General features: G+C 38.1%; 1 protein-coding gene across 3 annotated transcripts in view; it reads right to left on the bottom strand.

The window, feature by feature from the left end:
• LOC146455075 (uncharacterized) overlaps positions 1-17,811 on the bottom strand; it is a 33,393-nt gene extending 15,582 nt beyond the window's left edge. Inside the window, exons 1-9 of one of the 3 annotated variants that reach the window (XM_085094744.1) lie at positions 17,738-17,811; positions 9,810-9,860; positions 8,953-9,061; positions 8,506-8,667; positions 8,286-8,363; positions 7,574-7,641; positions 7,126-7,282; positions 5,939-6,100; positions 5,736-5,813 (exon numbers count right to left, since the gene is read on the bottom strand). In XM_085094744.1, the coding sequence (XP_084950870.1) occupies positions 5,736-5,813; positions 5,939-6,100; positions 7,126-7,282; positions 7,574-7,641; positions 8,286-8,363; positions 8,506-8,667; positions 8,953-9,043 (796 nt within the window). In that variant the 5' untranslated portion in view covers positions 9,044-9,061; positions 9,810-9,860; positions 17,738-17,811. Of the gene's footprint in view, positions 1-5,735; positions 5,814-5,938; positions 6,101-7,125; positions 7,283-7,573; positions 7,642-8,285; positions 8,364-8,505; positions 8,668-8,952; positions 9,127-9,809; positions 9,867-14,192; positions 14,265-17,737 lie in introns of those variants that run through there. The other 2 variants (XM_085094745.1, XM_085094746.1) reach the window with 2 other exon arrangements.
• Between the last annotated feature and the right edge of the window lie 2,545 nt (positions 17,812-20,356).

A 20,356-nucleotide genomic window follows, 5' to 3' on the forward strand; every position in this document is an offset into this window, starting at 1 on the left:
GTGCCAATGAAAAAAAATGTGCCAATGAATGTTTTGAAATATGGAAATGTCCAATTTCCAAAAGCAAGCAGTGATAACCCTTATAGAAAAAAAAAGGAAAGATCGCACGCTCCTTGAAAACTGGAGACCGATCTCTCTTGTTAATCTGGATGCCAAATTAATGTCTAAAGTTGTAGCTAACAGAATAAAAAAGTACTACTTCGTATTATTCACTACAATCAAACTGGTTATGTTCAGGACCGCTATATTGGTGTGACTGTACGATCTATTTTTGACATAATGGAATTCACTGTAAACTAAAATGTTCCTGGAATGCTGATATTTATTGATTTTCAAAAAGCATTTGATAGTTTTGAATGGGATTTTATTTTTGGTCGCTTAGAGGCCTTTAATTGGTCCAGATTTCACCGGATAGGTTAAAACGTTTTACAAAAATATCCAAAGTTGTGTCATAAATAATGGTAACGTCTCTGATTATTTCTTTCTTGGACGTGGTTTTTAGGCAAGGAGATCCCTTATCGTCTTACTTTTTTGTGCTGGCGGCTAAAGTTCTAACAATTGCTGTTCGACAAAATGTAGATATAAAGGCATTTTTTGTAGATGGACAGGAAACAAAATTGCTACAATATGCAGACGATATGACTGAAGTCCTTTCGGCCCAGGCGCTGTTCAACCTGCTTGACTCTTTTAGGATATCATCAGGTCTTTCCATTGATTGGTCTAAAACGGAAGGTTTGTGGATTGGGTCTACTCGATCCAATAAAACAAAACAACTTGGTATTAACTGGCCCAATAAGCCGGCAATTAAACGCTTGGGATCTTTTATACGTACGATCAAAAGCTCCTTCTTGAGAAGACCTTTTTAAAGAATTTAGACAACACAAAAAACTTTTGAATGTTTGGCATTCTCGAGGTTTATCTAGGTATCGTAAGATGACAGTTCTACAGTCGTTGGTAGTACCTAAGGTCGTTTACGTTTCCTCATTAATGTCAATTCTAAAAGAAATTATTGCAGAACTCAACCGTCTATGGTTTAAATATCTGTGGAACGTTACAGATAAGGTTACAAGATTATCAACTATAAATGAATATGATAGAGGCGGATTAAAAAGGATTGATCTTGACTGCATGATTAAGTCGCTACGATTGGCTTGGCTGAAAAGAATATTTAGTGCACAAGCTGGCACCTGGAGAAACTATCTGTGACATATTTTAGTAAGGTACGGCGGGTTGTTTTTTCAAATTGCAATTATAATATTAATGCATGTCTACTCATTTAGTTCGCAATTTTACACTGAATTTCTGCTTCAACAAACGATTTGGTTAACATAATATGGAATAACAACGACATTCGTGTTAATGATGGTCCAGTATTCTATTAAAACTACTTTAAGGGTGGAGTGGTCTTTGTGCATGATTTGTTACTTCATTTGAATAATACGAACTCTTTTAAGATCATTGAGAATAAAATAAATAAAACCAATTTCTTAATTTGCACAGGTCTTCGACACTCTGTACCAAAACATTTAAAAGAAAGTAACGTTCAATCAACATCTCTCTGTTTACTTATTATTGAAGATAATGTCTTTGATTTGACAAAAAAAAAAGAGAAATCAAAACATTTCTACTCATTATTACTGAAAAAAAGGCGCAACTCTCTAATATGGCCAGAGAGCTGCAAAATGAATTTAATTTCACAAGTCCTCGGCTACAACAAAATGTTTAATTTACCTCATCAAGTAGCTCTTGAACCTTATGTGAAAGGCTTTCAGTACAAAGTCTTAAATTTTATACTCTACACTAACACCAAACTACACAAAATAGGTTACAGCGTGCTTTATCGAGATATGAAGCACGCGGGAAGTTTGGAGAGCACAAAGGATGCGTAAAGGCTGGTTTCCATATGATCGCGGATCGCGGATCGCAGATCGCAGATCGCAATAAGGTCTGCGATCGTCTGCGATCATATGGAAACTACTTCTGCGATCGTCTGCGATCGCGATTGCAGAAGATAGAACCATGTTCTATCTAAAGGCTGGTTTCCATATGATCGCAGACGATCGCAGACCTTATTGCGATTTGCGATTTGCGATCTGCGATCTGCGATCTGCGATCTGCGATCCGCGATCATATGGAAACCAGCCTTAAGAGTACGCCGAGAGCAACTCTCGCTTCTTGAGTGCTCTCTGAAACTTCCCAAATGCTTCATATCTCGATGAACGCACAGCTGACTCATGAATCAATTGTTGCGTTCGCAGAACGCAATCCTAATCTTGTTTAGGGTTTTGAGTCGAGATTTTTTTGTCGTCGATCGATCGATGGATGGATGGATCTTGGGACGTACATGTGGCATTCCCAGCAGATTTTTTGCAGGGGCGGATGACATCACAACGTAATGTTGCCTGGCAACAGGGAAAAACAAAGTATGAATGACGTCAGAGAAAGGAAAGGTTGCTAGGCAGCAACAGGTTGAAAGACAGACGCAGTTTGTTGGAGCAAAATTTCCATACATCGGGAAATGTTTACGTTAAGTACCGGATCACATTTCAACTGCAATGTTCATCAATATTCACTGGATGGAAATATCTCCGCAGAATCTCTTCCCTTTCTTCCAGAACTCTTTTTTGTGAAAGATTGCATTGAAGAAATTACACGTTTTGTGGCCGCGGTAAAATAATTTTTCGATAGCGCTGCACGCCCGTTGTACATTTCGTCGTGTCTTTCAAAACTGTATGCAAATTATCTCGCTCCAGTTCGACATTTTTACGGCTTTATAGTCGCGTAAGTTTCGCGGCATTTTGGTAAAATACCTTTTGAGTAGAAGATCAAAATAGTATGCTGGTCTGTAAGTTTCGTTTTCCTCAAAGATTGAAAGCGTTTTACCGAAAATGGTGTGCATTATTATAAAGTTCGACAGTGTCACGCAACAGGCGGACCGAAAATACTTTCTATCATTTCTATGTTCAACAACGTAGCCGCTTAAATTTTAAACTCAGCTTCGTTTATTGCAAATATTTCACCTTGGTAGTTACACATAAATACGTACAGATATAAAAGGACGAAAGAGCTACAGTGGAACCCCGCCTCGTTATTACGACCACTTTTCTGTGCCCCAAATAAACTCATTTTAGTTTTACAACCTTATTAATCCGACCACCCCGTTATTACGACCGCATTTTCGCGGCCCGAAGGTGGTCGTATTAAAGGGGCTCTACTGTACCCCAAAAAGAGTCACGCAGAAGGCCGTACAATCGCACAACTTAGGGCTGTCGAACGCACTCTATAATCTTTGATTACTACTAGTTTTAGAACATTTTCAACGCGTAGTTTAACCCGTTGATTCTAGGTTGACCAGAGGTTTTCCATGCATTCACCCAATGTGCAAAGTGGTAATAAACAACCCCATGTTCAGTAAAAATACCCAACTTACAGGGTAAAAAAAGCGACACTCCTTTGGTTTCAAATAGTTAAAGTTTCTAATTATCGAACAAAATACACTGGTTGCCAATTCAGTTGAAATTTTCCAAAAAAAAAAACTTAAAAATTTGATCCTCGCGTTACATGGAAGAATTCTCTCCGCTCGCGAGGACATGTGTTTGTTTACGCAAGATTTACGCAGTTGTCGTTTCATCAATGAAAATATAGAAAGAAAACAGAGAACTGAACCTTTCCTAAATGAAAAATTTATTCAGACAAGTCTTTGTTCTAAGAAGTAAAGGCGTACAATTTTTAATCCGAGATGATAAACACGCAACCGATTTGAAGGGACTGCAAGTCCAGTTTGAAGTAAAAGCTATCGAACCCACGTGCAGAGCACGGTTTTCAAATATTTCGCAAAAAAAACTGTTAGGAATACGAAGAATCGGTCAATTAGTTGAGTATTTAAGCTTAAGTACAAATTCACAACCAAACATGTAATTTCTTGTGAATTGGATTCCCACAATTGCAAGTACTCGAACATTACCAAGAATGATCTGCGTGAGATGTCCGCTTGCTCGTCGGCTAGATAAAACGACAATTTGTCCTTGAAGCACAATTTCTTCCCCGTTTATTATCGGATTTCCGCTGTTGAAACTGTCGAGTTTTCCTTAGAAGTTTATCTTTCAGTTTATCTTTTCGAAAAGGTGTGCTTTCCCTCTGAGAAAGCAAAATTGGCGTCTAAAAATTGATAGTTTTGTGAGACACGATGACACCAGCCTTGCTTGTTCTTTTTTCCTTTTTCTTAGGTTTTTTTCGGGAGTTAAAAACTCCAATCCCAAAGAAAATGTAGGCAGATCTCCGTCATCAGCTGGTTCGCTTGTTTCCATCTGTAGTTAAACTTTTTGCCGAAGTTTTTCCCCATTTTTGAATGCAAAATGACGAAGTAACTCACGGGGGAATTTTTCTTTTCGAGAGATTTGTTTGCTGTCGTCATCAGCGTGCACAATGGGAAATGAAGCACGCTCGCGCAATTGAATTTGATTACACGAATTTACAAGCTATGTTATAAAATCTGTTATTGTAGAATATATAGGTATTGTAAGTACTGTCATTGTGAACATTGTAAGGGATTGTAGGTATTATTAATATTGTAAATAGTATCTAGTATTGTACTTGTATACTTATTTTGTGTCATGTAAAGGAGTAAGTGTGGTGGGTTGGTGAAATAAGCATTTAAACCAAAAGTGTTCTGTATTGTAATAAAATGTCATGTAAAGGAAAAAAAAAAACCAAGCAATTCTCCTAACTTTTATCATAAGGAATATGTGACAATAGTGAAGAGCATATTAGGGTTGCAGGGTTTAAACAGTAATCTACAGAAACTGCTTTCTGTTTGGGATAGCGGGAATTTACCGTAGTTCTGTTTCAGTTCAAAATGTTTAACTGTTGCTGTGCTGTTCCAGTCCATGATTGTTCATATAGGAAGTTTTTTTGTGTCTAAGATTTATGAAATTAAAATGATCAGTTTTTTTAAGAGGTTTAGCGGGTAGCTTTCTCTTCAGTGCGCAGAAACTTGCTATAAAATGATCTTTGCGGTTATTATTTGCCTACGCGAACGAATATGTATCAGGATTTTAGGCTAAAAACGGGGTTGCAAATATTGACTGTTGTTGTCACATAAATTACATTATGTTGCCAGGAATGGGATGCGACGGAAAGTATGGCCTCCCTCCTTCAGATATCTACCTATTACAGATGTTTAAAAGTAGGAAAAGAATTAGTTTCATGTTAAACTAATAACAAGGTCATAACTCGTTCGAGGTTAGAAACTGATCTAGATATGTATAAATGTGTACAATACAGTGGTTTTGTTTCAAGATGTTTTTATTAGCAGTTCCATTAAGTACAGCGCTTGTCGCTGCACCATGCACTATAGGTGCTGAAAGTTTTCAGATTTGTGCCAACTCAAATGGGGTACAGTTAGTAACGGGATGATACGGTAATCTAAAGGCAAAAAAAGTGCAATTAAAACTTTTTGTTAAAAAATAAAAAGCTCGTTTTTCAGTTACAACCAATAAACGGTAAAATTAAAGAGTGTTTTGATAGGTTATACTTTTGCTATGGTAGCCTATTGTGTTGAGTTATTGACAATATCTTGTTCACCAATGTTTGGCATATTTGGGATACCATTATTGTTGTGATAAGCTAAGAAAGAATGGTTATATTCATCTGTCAAGTGACGGAAACTTGACAAAGCACACCTTAGCTGTAAGTTTCAAATCAAATTTTTCTCCGTCGCCTTAGGTGACTCTTACCTCTTATAATCGCTTTCACATAGGACGGTTGTAAGTCAGTGGCAGCCTTTGCATCACTCAGTGAATCATGGAAGTTACCTGCGTGAAATCAATGAAAAGTGATCTACTGTGTTGACGAGCGTACCACTAACTTAACCACTCTTAATTTCTGTGGTAATACATTAACTTGACAAATGATGAAAAGGTCAAAACTTTTTTCTCACCCAGATTAAAATGAGCTGTTGCCCTGTTGTTGTAGAGTTTGGCTTTCAGTTCTTGATCCTTGCAATCGACTTTTATTCCTTTTGTGTAAAGAAATATGGCATTTCTGAAATCTTTCTTCCTGAATTCATCATTACCGTCATTCTTGAACAGCTCTGCTATTGCTAAATTAAAGAAAATAAAAGGCTTTCTTATGAATGAATTAGATGAAACATCATCCCTAGCTTGTCTAAACTTGGAACCTGTTATTTTCTGAATAAAGTTTCAAAAATGACTTTATTAAAACCGATGTATGAATTTTACCAGTAAAGCAGCTTACCCAACGTTGTTATAAACTGTGGCCTACCTAGTATAACGTTAAAATCTTGACGTCGTACTGCAGGTGATTAAAACAGCGTAAACGATTTCAGAATTGCCTCAATTTCCCTACACGGCTTTGTAGGGGGGGGGGGGGGGTTCGGTTCTGCTTCCACTTCCAACGATCAAGAGCATTAAGGCTATGGGAGTAAAACCAGCAGGGTATATTACACTTATAAGAACTATTTCCTTTGGCGTCCGCAAAATGGGGTGATGACTTCAAATAACAGCGGGCCAGTAACGTCATTAATTCTTCACAGCCTCCATCTTGGATTTCTCGGTTTCTCCAAAACTTGGAAGACCGTTTCAAATCGATTCAAGAATAATCCAAACCAATACTAAAATGTTAAAATTGTATACAAAAGTAAACGTTATAACGATACCCTTTTGTGGGTGGAGAGAGATGTCATAATAATAGGAAGGGGAGTCACATGTTTAGACTGACCAGGTGCCGCGCTCCATCTTCCCGCTTCCAAACCATAAATACTTAACACTCGACCCAAGAACTAGTACGTCTGGCCCCAGTTGTTCAAAGGCCGGATAACTTTATCCGGTGGATAAGGCACTTTGCAGTGTCTAAAAAATACTTCACGTTAAATGTTGTCCAAGGTTTTCGTACTCTCCCAAACTAAACTGTGGTTAGAGTGTTCATATTCGCTTGTACAAGAGCAAATACTAAAATCTTTGCACAGATTAAAACTGTCGGATAGTGACTTATCCACGGGATAAAGTTATCCGGCCTTTGAACAACTGGGGCCTGGGATCTATAACTCCTCAATAAAACTGTCAAAATCCCTTGGATCAGAAGAGATCATTACTAAAAACTCCTCACCTCTTAAGTTGGATTCATCATTATCCAATCTTTTCTTAGTAGCAGCCGTGACGTCATATTCATTTGCATTGTCCTCTTTGCCTCCATCTTGTAGCTTGTTCTGTTCTTTCACAGATCGGCTCCTTAATTCCAATATATTCTGGTTGTCTTTGTCAATCTTACATATGTCAAGGTTTGTAAGACGTAAGTTGTAAAAGTTATCAATGGTTGCCAAAACTGTCAAACTAACGACACAAGGTCAAATGGGTAAGGCGTCTTAATTTCTTGTCACTTTGTTTGCTCTTCCGAAATTTAAGAGAAATAATAGCATTGCAATTGTCATCGAGAATCAAAGAAATCATTAGTTCTAATCAGTGTTGATTTTGTGCACAATAGCAGGAATGAGGCTTCGTAATAAAGTTTGAATCTGATCACTATATTTCGTTGTAGCTTTGGCAATGAAGGATACTGCTAATCCTTTTTCGCACCACGCAATGGTCTCTTCAAATTGACTCAGCTGAATACAGGCACTTGCCCCTAATAAAAGTGAATAATTAATAATTATTCCACGAGCGCGCGCTGGATATGAGATGATAGAAAGCCAACGAGGCGCGTAGTGAAGTGCCGAGTTGGCTATAATCATCCCATATCCAATAAGCGCGAGTGCAATAATCGTTTTATTAAAAACAATCAAAAACTATTGTTAGATCTTGCTGGTTTCGCTTGGCAAGAACAACCAGAAGACATTTTAATGGTCGCTAATTCTCGGGCATGGTATAATGGCTCGTATACCATGGCCGCTGAGCCAATCAAATCCCTAGAATTGCATTATACAATGATCCAGTTTTTAATAATGTAAGTTCGACATATTTTTTATTGAAAACAGGGTAGATGGTATAATTAAATACTATACCAGCAGGCACTTCTAAGGACACCCTCTGTGTATTATCCCGGGTAAGCTTAGCTGCAAAAAGACTGTATTCGCAAATGTGACAGTCTACGTCAAAATACTAAACTTTTATATCTGTCACCTATGTAATTGGTACTAAAATTTATGACGCTTTATATAATCCGCTATAAATACAAAGTAACTTTTCAACGAACGTAACATTAGGCGAAACATTTTGAACTACAAACAACCGTCGCCTCGATAAAGGAGTTTTATTCTTCAGAAATCTTACCTCTCACGATCGCTTTAATAAACAGTGGCTGGAAACCAGTGGCAAGTTTTGCATCTCTTAATGAATCTTCATAATTTCCTGTGGAGGGATAGATACAGAAATATAAATAAATGGAGAGGTAGTACATTAAATAATGAGGTTTCTAATTAAAGTACTCTTTAAATTTGCGATGCTAAAACACCTAAGTTAAGCAAAACCTTAAAATATAAAAAGATCTTACCTAAACAGAAATATGCATCCGCCCTGTTGCTGTACAGTTTGGCGTTCAGTTCTTCGTCCTTACAGTTCACTTGAATTCCCTCCGTGTAGAAGTGTATGGCGTTGTTGAAATCTTCCTCTTCGTATCTCTCATTACCTTCATTATTGTAAACCTCTGCTATGGCTAAAAATCAAATTTAGTAATTTAAAGACTTGGATATTACTCGTATCGCCAAAAATCTGATTATAAGCCCTTCACTTCAACAACTTCGCGAGAGTTTGGTCGAGATTGGGGATAGGTGGGCTTACAACCGAGGCATATCAGCTGGGCTTGGAACTGCTGATAGTGGCACACCCAGGCTACGAAGAAAAGAAATGTGGGGAGGGAGTTATTGCAGGAATCAAAATACAAGATGTGGTAAAAGAAAATATACCGACAAAGATCATCTCATCATATATTTTTTCTCACCTCTCAAAGTGTTATCATCAAAATCCAGTTTATCTTCACCAACTGGAGTGACGTTACTCTCACTTGCAGCTTTGGTTGGACTCCTCGCCATGAATGCTTGGAGTTCAGCCTAAGAATTGAATGTTTGTACGTTCATTACTTTGCCAGTCATTGTTGTTGTATTCAAAGACGAAACTGAAATGTTCGTATAAAAAGAAAAACACCAAGCAAGGAAAAATAAACAAATGCAAGATGGCCGCCTTCTGGAAGTCATCCAACCCACCCCACTCATGAAATCATGAAATAGCACAAAGACCAGACCAGCACACCGGGAACTCCATGCCCTACTCTTTGCGATTAGTGTGTGGGTTCTTTAACTTCCCACAGAGTTATGAAGAATGAAGTGTTGTGAGAGGGGGCCTACGGTTTATACGAGACTAGTCTCTTCTTCAAGTCTTATCCGAGAAGACTAGAAAGTGTAACCGTTTGCAGATGTCATTACAAAGGCAGCACTTTCTTCTCAGTTATTTAACAACCCTGAGTGTTGGTTCGGCCGGGGTTTGAACCCAGGACCTCCCGCACGGTAGACCGATGCTCAACCAACTTAGCCAATCGGTCATCGCCTTCTTTCGGGCCTCAAAAGGAAAAGCACTGTTCTTGTTCCAAGCTGCAATGCCACAGTATTAATACTCCCGTAGTTATGAAGGGCGGGGGAAAGGTTGGAGGAGGGTGGAGGTTGGAGGGAAATCCGCTTAACCTCAAGCCCCAAGAGACCAAAAAGCCCGGTCTCGAAAGAGTGAACATAAGCGGCTCATATTTTTATGCCCGTCCGGCTTATTAGGAAAAATTTCAATACAGAGGACGAAATTAATACCTACCTGAGAAGCCCAATGTATAATTTACATCATGTGATTTGCCAGGGTGGCCGGCTGCAACAGAAAATGTTGCACGCCAAGATCAGTATAAAAGTACAAGACAGTTGTAAATGTTACGTTACGGTGGGGAGTTTCTATTACAGGATAATTTTGAAAATGAACACTTCATAATCGCGACTCATATAAAGGAGACATTTTTTGAGAACGAAAGGCTTGTTCCACAATCCTATTTGACGTCCTAACTACCGGTAGGGTGTTCCTCCCATGATGTCAGAAGAAAAACGAAAACGGAATCGTTGATCAAAGATCACCGAAGGATGAACAGAACGCAATTAAAGGAAAATCACAGTTGACGGGAAATTGGAATTTTATGCTTGTTTCCTTATACATTGAATATCCTAAAGGCAAATAATGCAATTGTTTTAAATGAATTTTACTCAAGAAGAAATTTTCTTTCGGTGTATGTTGAGTCCACATATTTCACAACCAACTCCCTTAGTTTCTATTTTTCATGGCCTTTGGTAACGGGTTAGGTTTATATCTGTACTCAAGAAGGAGAACGAAAGCCTTATTCAACGCTAGGTGTCTTGTGTCATTCAGGCGAAATCGAATCCAGTTGTTTCTCTGTTTCGACGCACCCATGTCTCACTTTTTTGACCCTTATTGACCTCACTCACACAAGAATTGCGTGATGCTTCCTGTTAACAAGTTTGAGTGGCGTCCCGGCCGTTTTGTGAAAGTTCTACCTCGATAATCCTGCATGGAAATCTTATTAGTCCGCCATCCATATTAGTTTCTACCTATTTAATTCACAGTGTAAGTCGCAACTTAGTCAACAGGTAAAAGGTTCAAAGTCGGAAGACAAGCCAGCGAATTAACAAAACCAGAACTTACAGTGGGAGGTAGAAGTCAACTTGTTCAAAAATCCTTTCTTCCTGTCAGTGATCAAAACACAACAAAACAGACTAATATAAGCGGAAAAATCAGGCCACAAATTAAATTTAAAGCAAGCCGCAAATTTATCTTGGTGGAAACATGTTAAACGTCAACTTCGAGTTGCCTAATCATTCTCTCCTGGCTAATCCCTTTAAAACTTATTATTGTTGTTGTTGTTGTTGTTGTTCTAATAGGCTGTAGCAGTTTAATAAGTCTCACTGATTTGCATAAGTTTCTTTCAGTTCAGTGAAAAAGAGAAACTAAATTTGTTTAGCCAAACAAAGGCGGAAAGCAATTTTTTTTACGGATTGTATCTCTTTTTTCAGTCGCCACTTCACGATCGAAACAAACACAGAATTACTTTATTTTCATCCCATTAGACCGAAATCCAACATTGAAAAGTGAAACTTTAAATCACAGAACATTTCTGTCCTAAGAAACTGAATTATTTATCACATTTTACGACATCATTTAGGTAAGAAAAAACAAAATCCAAACCAAAACAAAAGCACTAATTTTAGAATAAGTCATGCAGGACAGTGATGGAAACTTAATTAAGCTCTGATGCAAATTAAAAGGAAGAAATACATAGAGGATATTACACGGCGGCGCGAAGATATGAATTTTATTTTCGTGTGGTAAAAATAATATTTTACGAACAAGCGCAGCCACCGTGTAATTTTCTTTTTATTATATAGACAAATCTATCACTGGCCATTTGTCGCCGACTGTTTGCATAAACAACCGTGAAAAGCGGCAAATGACGTCATCAATATCCTCACAAGTGAGGATATGGAAAATACGCCACTCAGGACCCGGATGTTGTTTCGTATGAATTTTACTAGTTCGAGCGAGTGGTGAATTTTCCAGAAAACACTCGTGTCTACATAATAAATGCTAATGAGTTCATGATATCCGAACTTACGGTGGAAAGAAAGGGCTTATCATATTGGGAAATCCGTTCTTTGTGCAATCAAAACAAATCCAAACTCATGTGAACGAGCAGGTCATTTAACACGAACAACAACATTCAAAGACTGATTGCAAATGGACACAGTTTTGCTAATCCGCACGGCTAAGTCTTACTGCAAAGGCATTACAAAACAATTTAAGCTACCGTAAAGTTCCGATAGTAACGACCCTTCGAAAGTAACGACCACCCGAAAGTAACGTCAAAACTTTGTGGCTACTAATAAATCCCGAAAATAGCGAGCCTTCGAAAGTAACGACCCCCCCTCCCCCCCCCCCCCCCCGAAAGTAGCCAGTCCCCCAAAAAGTAACGAGACGAATACCGAATGCCTTTATTGTCTTCCAATCCATAGTCAAATTCTTAATGTCAATACTGATATCTTCGTGCATGGACAAAGAGATCACGATAAGGCACTTTATAACAAAGGAAAGTCTTAAGCCAACATTCGTCCTTGACATCAGTTCACTGATGGCGTAATGTGAAAACTAAACTGGTAGAGTTTCGTATTAATTAACAACAGGAACGTTTCTTCAAATTAAAGTTCAAAACTCTATATATACTGCAGTATAAAACGCATCGGCTGATTCATTCATGCGGTAGTCCGGTAGACCATCGATGTTTATTTCACTTTCCCTGCTACCAGAAATGGGTAGTGCGAATGGTCTTAATTCTCTCTGTTGTTTGAGCTCTGCACGAATCATATAATTTTTCAGTTCGGAGAAAAGAGCTAGCGCTAGCTTGTTTCATAGTTTTTGTTCCCCGAAAATAACGACCCCCCGAAAGTAATGAGCCTCAAACGCTGCTAATTACAAAAGTAACGAGGGTCGCTACTATCGGAACTTTACGGTATTTGGACATAACCGAAATGTTGGTGAAGTAACAATGTGCAATGTGGATGAGTTTCTCTCAGTTCATTTCAAAGCGCATAAATTTGCTTCTAGTCAAACAAACGACATCAATGTTTCTATTTTGGGACTATACTTCCTTGGTCAGTGTTTAAACCAGGAAAAAAATTCCACAAATTTATTTTTGCGTTCATTTTTAGAAAACATAAGTTGCACAATTTGCTAAGATTTCCTTCTTCTGTGCAAGAAACAAAAACATCAAAATTCTCAAGCCTTGTTGTTGTTCAGGGGCACCTAACGGATCTTTTCGGTAAATATCTGTTCGGAAGGCCCTTAATCCCCTACAATTTTCTAAAGGGAATTTTCACCACGAACTTTCGTGATATGGGAAATTTAAGGCCTAGTGTTTTCGGATTGATAAAAATGTTGTTTCGGGTGCCGAAACAGATCAGCTAAGATTTTCGAAAAGGAAATAAGACCTAAGTCTTTCGGGAAATGGACAAAAATGCCCTACTAATTTCGAAAAGACTCAAGTTCCCTTAGAATGACCGAACAGATAAAACTATTATAGAGCTGCCTAAAATAAATCTATAGAGCTTTAAAGGCACTCCAGACAGCCTAAAATAACGTTTCAAACGATCTGAGAGAAAACTGTCGTTGGGTGCCCCTGGTTGTTGTCCTTCTTCTCCGCACCTTGGCAGGTTACATAACCAAAGAATCTCCGTTTATAATTTTCCAGAAATTGTCCTTCCCGGACTCTTAAAGTGTCTTTACATTGTTTTCGTAAATGAAGAGTTTTCCGTGATTTGTTTTAACGCATGATCTACGGAAAAGAGAACATCAAAATCACGCAACTAGATCTTTATTTCAAAAAAGCAAGGAAATCATCTTATCGACTTCTAAGAAGTCATTGGTCAAAAATATATTGTAACAAGAGTCAGGGCACACAGATGGAATCTAGGGCGTTGGCTGTGGAATTAACAACTTAGTTTCTACCAAGGCTTAACCTACTACGAACGAAGTCATGGAAGGCATACCATTGGAACCCTGATATCAGAAATTATACTGTGGAAAAAACAAGTTGACGTATTAAGAAATCCTTTTTTGGTGTAACCGAAACAAAATCCAAGATCAACATTCAATATGGACCCAAAATTAAAATTCATATTCTATTTCTGGTTTATTCCAAGGCGAAAAGTTCCAACTCAGTTCAAAAGTTTGAGTTATTAATGTCTTCTAAAAAATAAGTGTTGCTGTAGCATTCTACTTGGCAGACAGTTTTGTTTAATTCAGGGAAGTTAAGTCATTCATTTGCATGTCAGTTCCTTACTTTTTAACTGAAAACATACAAGTTTGCTTTTAGTAAACCTGACAGAGCAGTAAAGTTTTTCTTGGATTAAACTTCTTCAAGCAGTTTCTAACCCAAGAACAAGGGTCCATGAAGTTGCTATTGCATCCAGTTTTAGATAAATCACAAAATTCGCACAGTCTGGACGGATTTTCATCTTTGCTCCGAAAACAAAACAAAACGATCGATATTGTCAAACTGCACTGTTCATTCTCCTCCTTTAAACTGTTAAACTACATAAGCCATACGGTCTACATAAAAAGTGTGCCGGTTTTAGCTGTGCTTACCTCAAACTTTAAGAATCTCTACAATGTGTTGCAGATCAGAAATCAGGAGTCACTTGATTCGACAAATCCCACATAAAAAGTGAGGAAATATATTTTCATTCCAAGAAACCGAAATCAGTTGATGACGTTTTGCGATCTGTCATCCGTGGAAAAGGCATTGTAACAAACGTCACAAGGACACATCGAAAGGAAATTGGTTGGCTAAATATCTGCCCCAAGAGGCCAAAAAGCCCGGTCTTGAAAGAGTGAAAATAAGCGGCTCATATTTTTATGTCCGTCTGGCTTATTAGGAAAAATTTCAATACAGAGGACGAAATTAATACCTACCTGAGAAGCCCAATGTATAAATTACATCATGTGATTTGCCAGGGTGGCCGGCTGCAACAGAAAATGTTGTACGCCAAGATCAGTATGAAGTACAAGACAGTTGTAAATGTTACGTTACGGTAGGGAGTTTCTATTACAGGATAATTTTGAAAATGAACACTTCACAATCGCAACTCAGATAAAGGAGACATTTTTGAGAACGAAAGGCTTGTTCCACGTTCCTATTTGACGTCATAACTACCGGTATGGTGTTCCTCCCATGATGTCAGAAGAAAAACGAAAACAGAATCGTTGATCAAAGATCACCGAAGGATGAACAGAACGCAATTAAAGGAAAATCACAGTTGACGGGAAATTGGAATTTTATGCTTGTTTCCTTATACATTGAATATCCTAAAGGCAAATAATGCAATTGTTTTAAATGAATTTTACTCAAGAAGAAATTTCCTTTCGGTGTATGTTGAGTCCACATATTTCACAACCAACTCCCTTAGTTTCTATTTTTCATGGCCTTTGGTAACTGGTTAGGTGTATATCTGTACTCAAGTTGTTTCTCTGTTTCGACGAACCCATGTCTCACTTTTATGAACCTTATTGACCTTACTCACACAAGAATTGTGTGATGCTTCTTGTTAACAAGTTTGAGTGGCGTCCCGGCCGTTTTGTGAAAGTTCCACCTCGATAATCCTGCATGGAAATCTTATTAATCCGCCACCCATATTAGTTTCTACCTAGTTAATTCACAGTGTAAGTCGCAAGTTAGTCAGCAGGTAAAAGGTTCAAAGCCAGAGAGACAAGCCAGCCAATTAACAAAATCAGAACTTACAGTGGGAGGTAGAAGTTAACTTGTTCAAAAATCCTTTCTTGCTGTCAGTGATCAAAACACAACAAAATTCATGTAAGTGGAAAAATCAGGCCACAAATTAAATTTAAAGCAAGCCCCAAATTTGTCTTGGTGGAAACATGTTAAACGTCAAATTCGAGTTGCTTAACCATTCTCTCCTGGCTATTCCCTTTAAAACTCATTGTTGTTGTTGTTGTCGTTGTTGTTCTAATAGGCTGTAGAAGTTTAATAAGTCTCACTGATTTGCATAAGTTTCTCTCAGTTCAGTGAAAAAGAGAGTCTAAATTTGTTTAGCCAAACAAAGGCAGAAAGCAATTTTTTTTACGGATTGCCAGTCGCCACTTCACTATCAAAACAAACACGGAATTACTATATTTTCATCCCATTAGACCGAAATCCAACATTGAAAAGTGAAACTTTAAATCACAGAACATTTTTGTCCCAAGAAACTGAATTATTTATCACATTTTACGACGTCATTTAGGTAAAAAAAAATAAATAAATAAAACAAAAACATTAATTTTAGAACAAGTCCTGCAGGACAGTGATGGAAACTTAATTAAGATCTGATCCAGGCTTAATCTGACAAAGTAAAAGGAAGAAATACACAGAGGATATTACGCGGCGGCGTGAAGATATGAATTTTATTTTCGAGTGGTAAACATAATATTTTACGAACGAGCGCAGCCACCGAGTAATTTTCTTTTTATTATATAGACAAATCTATCACTAGCCATTTGTCCCCGACTGTTTGCATAAACAACCGTGAAAAGCGGCAAATGACGTCATCAATATCCTCACAAGTGAGGATATGGAAAATACGCCACTCGGGTCCCGGATGTAGTTTCGTATGAATTTTACGAGTGGTGTATTTTCCAGAAAACACTCGTGTCTATATAATAAATGCTAATGAGTTCATGACATCCGAACTTACGGTGGAAGGAAAGGACTTATCATATTCGGAAATCCGTTCTTTGTGCAATCAAAACAAATCCAAACTCATGTGAACGAGCAGGTCATTTAACACGAACTACAAAATTCAAAGACTGATTGCAAATGGAGGCCGTTTTGCTAATCCGTACGGCTAAGTCTTACTGCAAAAGCATCACAAAAAAACTTAAGCTATTTGGACATTACCGAAAAATTGGTGAAGTAACAGTGTGCAATAACTTTCATTCATTTGTATATCAGTTTCTCTCAATTCATTTCAAAGCGCATAAATTTGCTTCTAGTCAAACAAACGACATCAATGTTTCTATTTTGGGACTATACTTCCTTGATCAGTGTTTTAACCCAGGAAAAAATTCCACAAATTTATTATTGGGTTCATTTTCAGAGAAAATAAGTTGCACAATTTGGTAAGATTTCCTTCTTCTGTGCAAGAAACAAAAACATCAAAAAACTCAAGCCGTGTTGTTCTTGTCCTTCTTCTCCAAACCGTCAAATTACATAACCAAACAATCTCCTTTTAAAATTGTCCTTTCCGGACTGTTAAAGTGTCTTTACATTGTTTTTGTAAATGAAAAGTTTTCCGTGATTTGTTTTAACGCATGTTCTACGGAAAAGAAAACATCAAAATCACGCAACTAGATCTTTATTTCAAGAAAGCAAGAGAATCATCTTATCGACTTTTAAGACGTCATTGGTCAAAAATATATTGTAACAAGAGTCAGAGCACACAGATGGAATCTAGGGCGTTGGCTGTGGAATTAACGACTTAATCTCTACCAAGGCTTAATCTACTACGAGCGAAGTCATGGAGGCATGCCTTTGGAACCCTGATATCAGAAATTATACTGTGGAAAAAACAAGTTGACGTATCAAGAAATCCTTTTTCGGTGTAATCGAAACAAAATCCAAGATCAACACTCAATATGGACCCAAAATTAAAATTCATATTCTATTTCTGGTTTATTCCAAGGCGAAAAGTTCTAACTCAGTTCAAAAGTTTGAGTTATTTGAAAATTGTGTCTGCTAAAAAACTGAGTGTTGCTGTAGCATTCTACTTGGCAGACAGTTTTGTTTAATTCAAGGAAGTTAAGTCATTCATTTGCATGTCAGCTTCTTACTTTTTAACTGAAACATATAAGTTTGCTTTTAGTAAACCACAGAGCAGTAAAGTTTTTCTTGGATTAAACTTCTTCAAGCAGTTTCTTACCCAAGAAACAAGAGTCCATGAAGTTGCTTTTGCATCCCGTTTTAGATAAATTACAAAATTCGCACAGTCTGGACGGATTTTCATCTTTCGGCTCCGAAAACAAAGCAAAACGATCGATATTGTCAAACTGCACTGTTCGTCCTCGTCCTTTAAACTGTTAAACTACATAAACCTTATGGTCTACATAAAAAGTGTGCCGGTTTTAGCTGTGCTTACCTCAAACTTTAAGTATCTCTACAATGTGTTGCGGATCAGAAATCAGGAGTCATTTGATTTGACAAATCCCACATAAAAAATGAGGAAATATATTTTCATTCTAAGAAACCGAAATCAGTTGATCACGTTTTATGATCTGTCACCCTTTAAAAAGGCATTGTAACAAACGTCACAAGGACACATTGAAAATAAATTGGTTGGCTAAATATATATATCTGACTGAGTTCCACCCAAAATATAAAGTGTGCTGCCGCAAGTGAGTTTGAAGAAACTTGAAAAGCTGAAAAGCTTCATGTACTTGCCCAGAAATTTCATCCGTAGATAACTTAGACGCGCAAAATCCTTAGAGTTTTTAATGACAATTGTCTGTCGTATTTGTTATTCGAATTGTAAATTCTTCTTCAAAATTTCTAATCCAGGAAACAAGAGTTCATGAAGTCACTAGTCTTAATCGAAATCTAAATTTATAAATAGTTGGCTAACATGCAAATTACATTCAGTTTCGGGTAAAATAATATTTGCGCAGAATTCGATGAGACTTCCATCTGCGGAGCAAAACTCTCAAACAAAAATATACCGTTTTGACTCTGTAGCCATGTAACACAAGGCTTAGAGCTTGTACTTATTTCGCCATCTCTCGCTTTATAACGGTCCAACATCAAATCGGGAAGTTTCCCTGAATAAGTTTCATCTTCCATGCAAGAAATTGAAACCAGTCAATCATGTTTTACGACCTCATGCGTCAGAATTATCTATTTTGCGGTCGAATAATTTTAGAAGTGTTTTCTCGAGCACGGATGAAGATCCGGGAAAGTAACACGAATAGGAACTGTAAAGGGCCTGATTACATGGCGAATTTCAGCTCGGGTGAAATTTTATCCCGGTAGGCGGGTTGGAGTTTTGTTGTGATTGCATGGCGAATTTCAGCCCGGGCTGCCAGCCTGGGCGCCAAATTTGAAATTTGGCGGGAAGAGTGAACAGAGATCAAAATCGCGTCAAATATTCGACTTGTGAAAATCGAGGCATTGATTCTCTCGCAATTCAGCTCTTTGTTGGCACTTAATTTCCAATTGTTGGGGATGGTGGCAGCTTACAAGATGATGGAGCGCAAAGGAAATCTTTCTTTGGCAGCATACATGTCCGCTAGGAAGAGTTACTCGCATAGAAAAGGAGACATCTTTAAGCTCGTCGTGTTCGTCAAAAGGGTAGATCGGTCTGGGTGGTAAATGGACGCACAGACCAATGGTGGCAAAGCATGATAGGGGTAAATGTTGCAGAATATAATGGTGATGGAGGAAAAATTTTCGTATGACTAAGGAATGTTTCTACGAACTAGCTGACGAGCTGCGTCCATTCATTGCTCCACATCCCGACTCCCCTATCTTAAAGATACAGGCTCTTTGTGGATGACAGCCAATGCCTTTGGAATTCATCAATGCACGGCATCAAAGCAAATACACGCAGTGTGCGCGACAATCAACACGAAATTGGGACCAAAGTACTTGCACTCACCAAGGGACAATGAAAAATTGCGACGAAAAGTTTCAGAATTTGATATAAGAATAAATAAATAAATAAATAAATAAATAGCCTTTGTTTACCCTCGGCAGTGTTTTTAGCACAAGTGCTAGTGGGGCCGAGCATTAAACAAAGAAATAATTTTAAATTAAAAATAACATGGTTAAAACTCCCAACTGGCAGGAGGCAGACCGGCTGGCTATTTACAAGCGCGGCCGAGGAGTTGAACTTGGGGCTACCGAGAAACAACTCCAGCTAGCGGTCAGAGCGGGACTTGAACCCAAGACCTCCGGATTTCACGTCCGGCGCCCTAACCACTCGACCACGCTGCCTCCTCTTATGAGGAGATGAGATTTGGAATGACCCAGGCATACGGTTGCATTGATGGCACACACTTCCCCCTCAAACAGCCACTCTAAAATTCTCAAGATTATTTTTGTTACAAGCAGTATTTCTCTCTTAACATTCAGGCTATATGTGATAGTAAAGGGTGCTTTATGGATGTTGAGTGCAAATGGCCTGGATTTGTACATGATGCCAAGGTGTTTGTCAATTCAAGAATCAACCACAAAATGAAAGCTGGACAACTTCCCAAAACATTTGTTACCTTTCTACCTGGATACGAGGCTATTCCTAACTGCTTGCTTGGAGATCCAGCCTACCCCTTAACACCTTTCTGCATAAAGGAGTATTAAACATGGACTACAAACGAGCAAGTTATTCTTAATAACATGCTTCGCTCAGCACGAAATCAAGTCGAATGTGTATTGGGAGACTTAAAGTTCGATGGGGATTCTTAACGCGAAAGGTTGACCTGGAATTTGAAATGGTTCCGGCAGTAGCTTACAGTTGCTTTGTCCTTCAAAATTACTGTGAAAGTAAAGGTAACTACCTTGATGAAGAAGAAGTTCAAGCTCAAATACGCAGACACCGCGCTGAGGAAGAAAAGGTGCCAAACGTACCAGACCCAGTCTAATCGTGTGTGACAACTGATGGTGAATCTGTACGTTCAGTGTTAGCAAGATAAATTCAAGAAAACTTGCCAGATGATTACTAATAATTTTATTAACATGCAAAGCTTGAAAGCAAACATAAACCAAA

The sequence above is a fragment of the Pavona decussata genome, unplaced genomic scaffold (genome assembly GCF_977016875.1).
Source record: "Pavona decussata unplaced genomic scaffold, jaPavDecu1.1 SCAFFOLD_286, whole genome shotgun sequence".
NCBI lineage: Eukaryota > Metazoa > Cnidaria > Anthozoa > Scleractinia > Agariciidae > Pavona > Pavona decussata.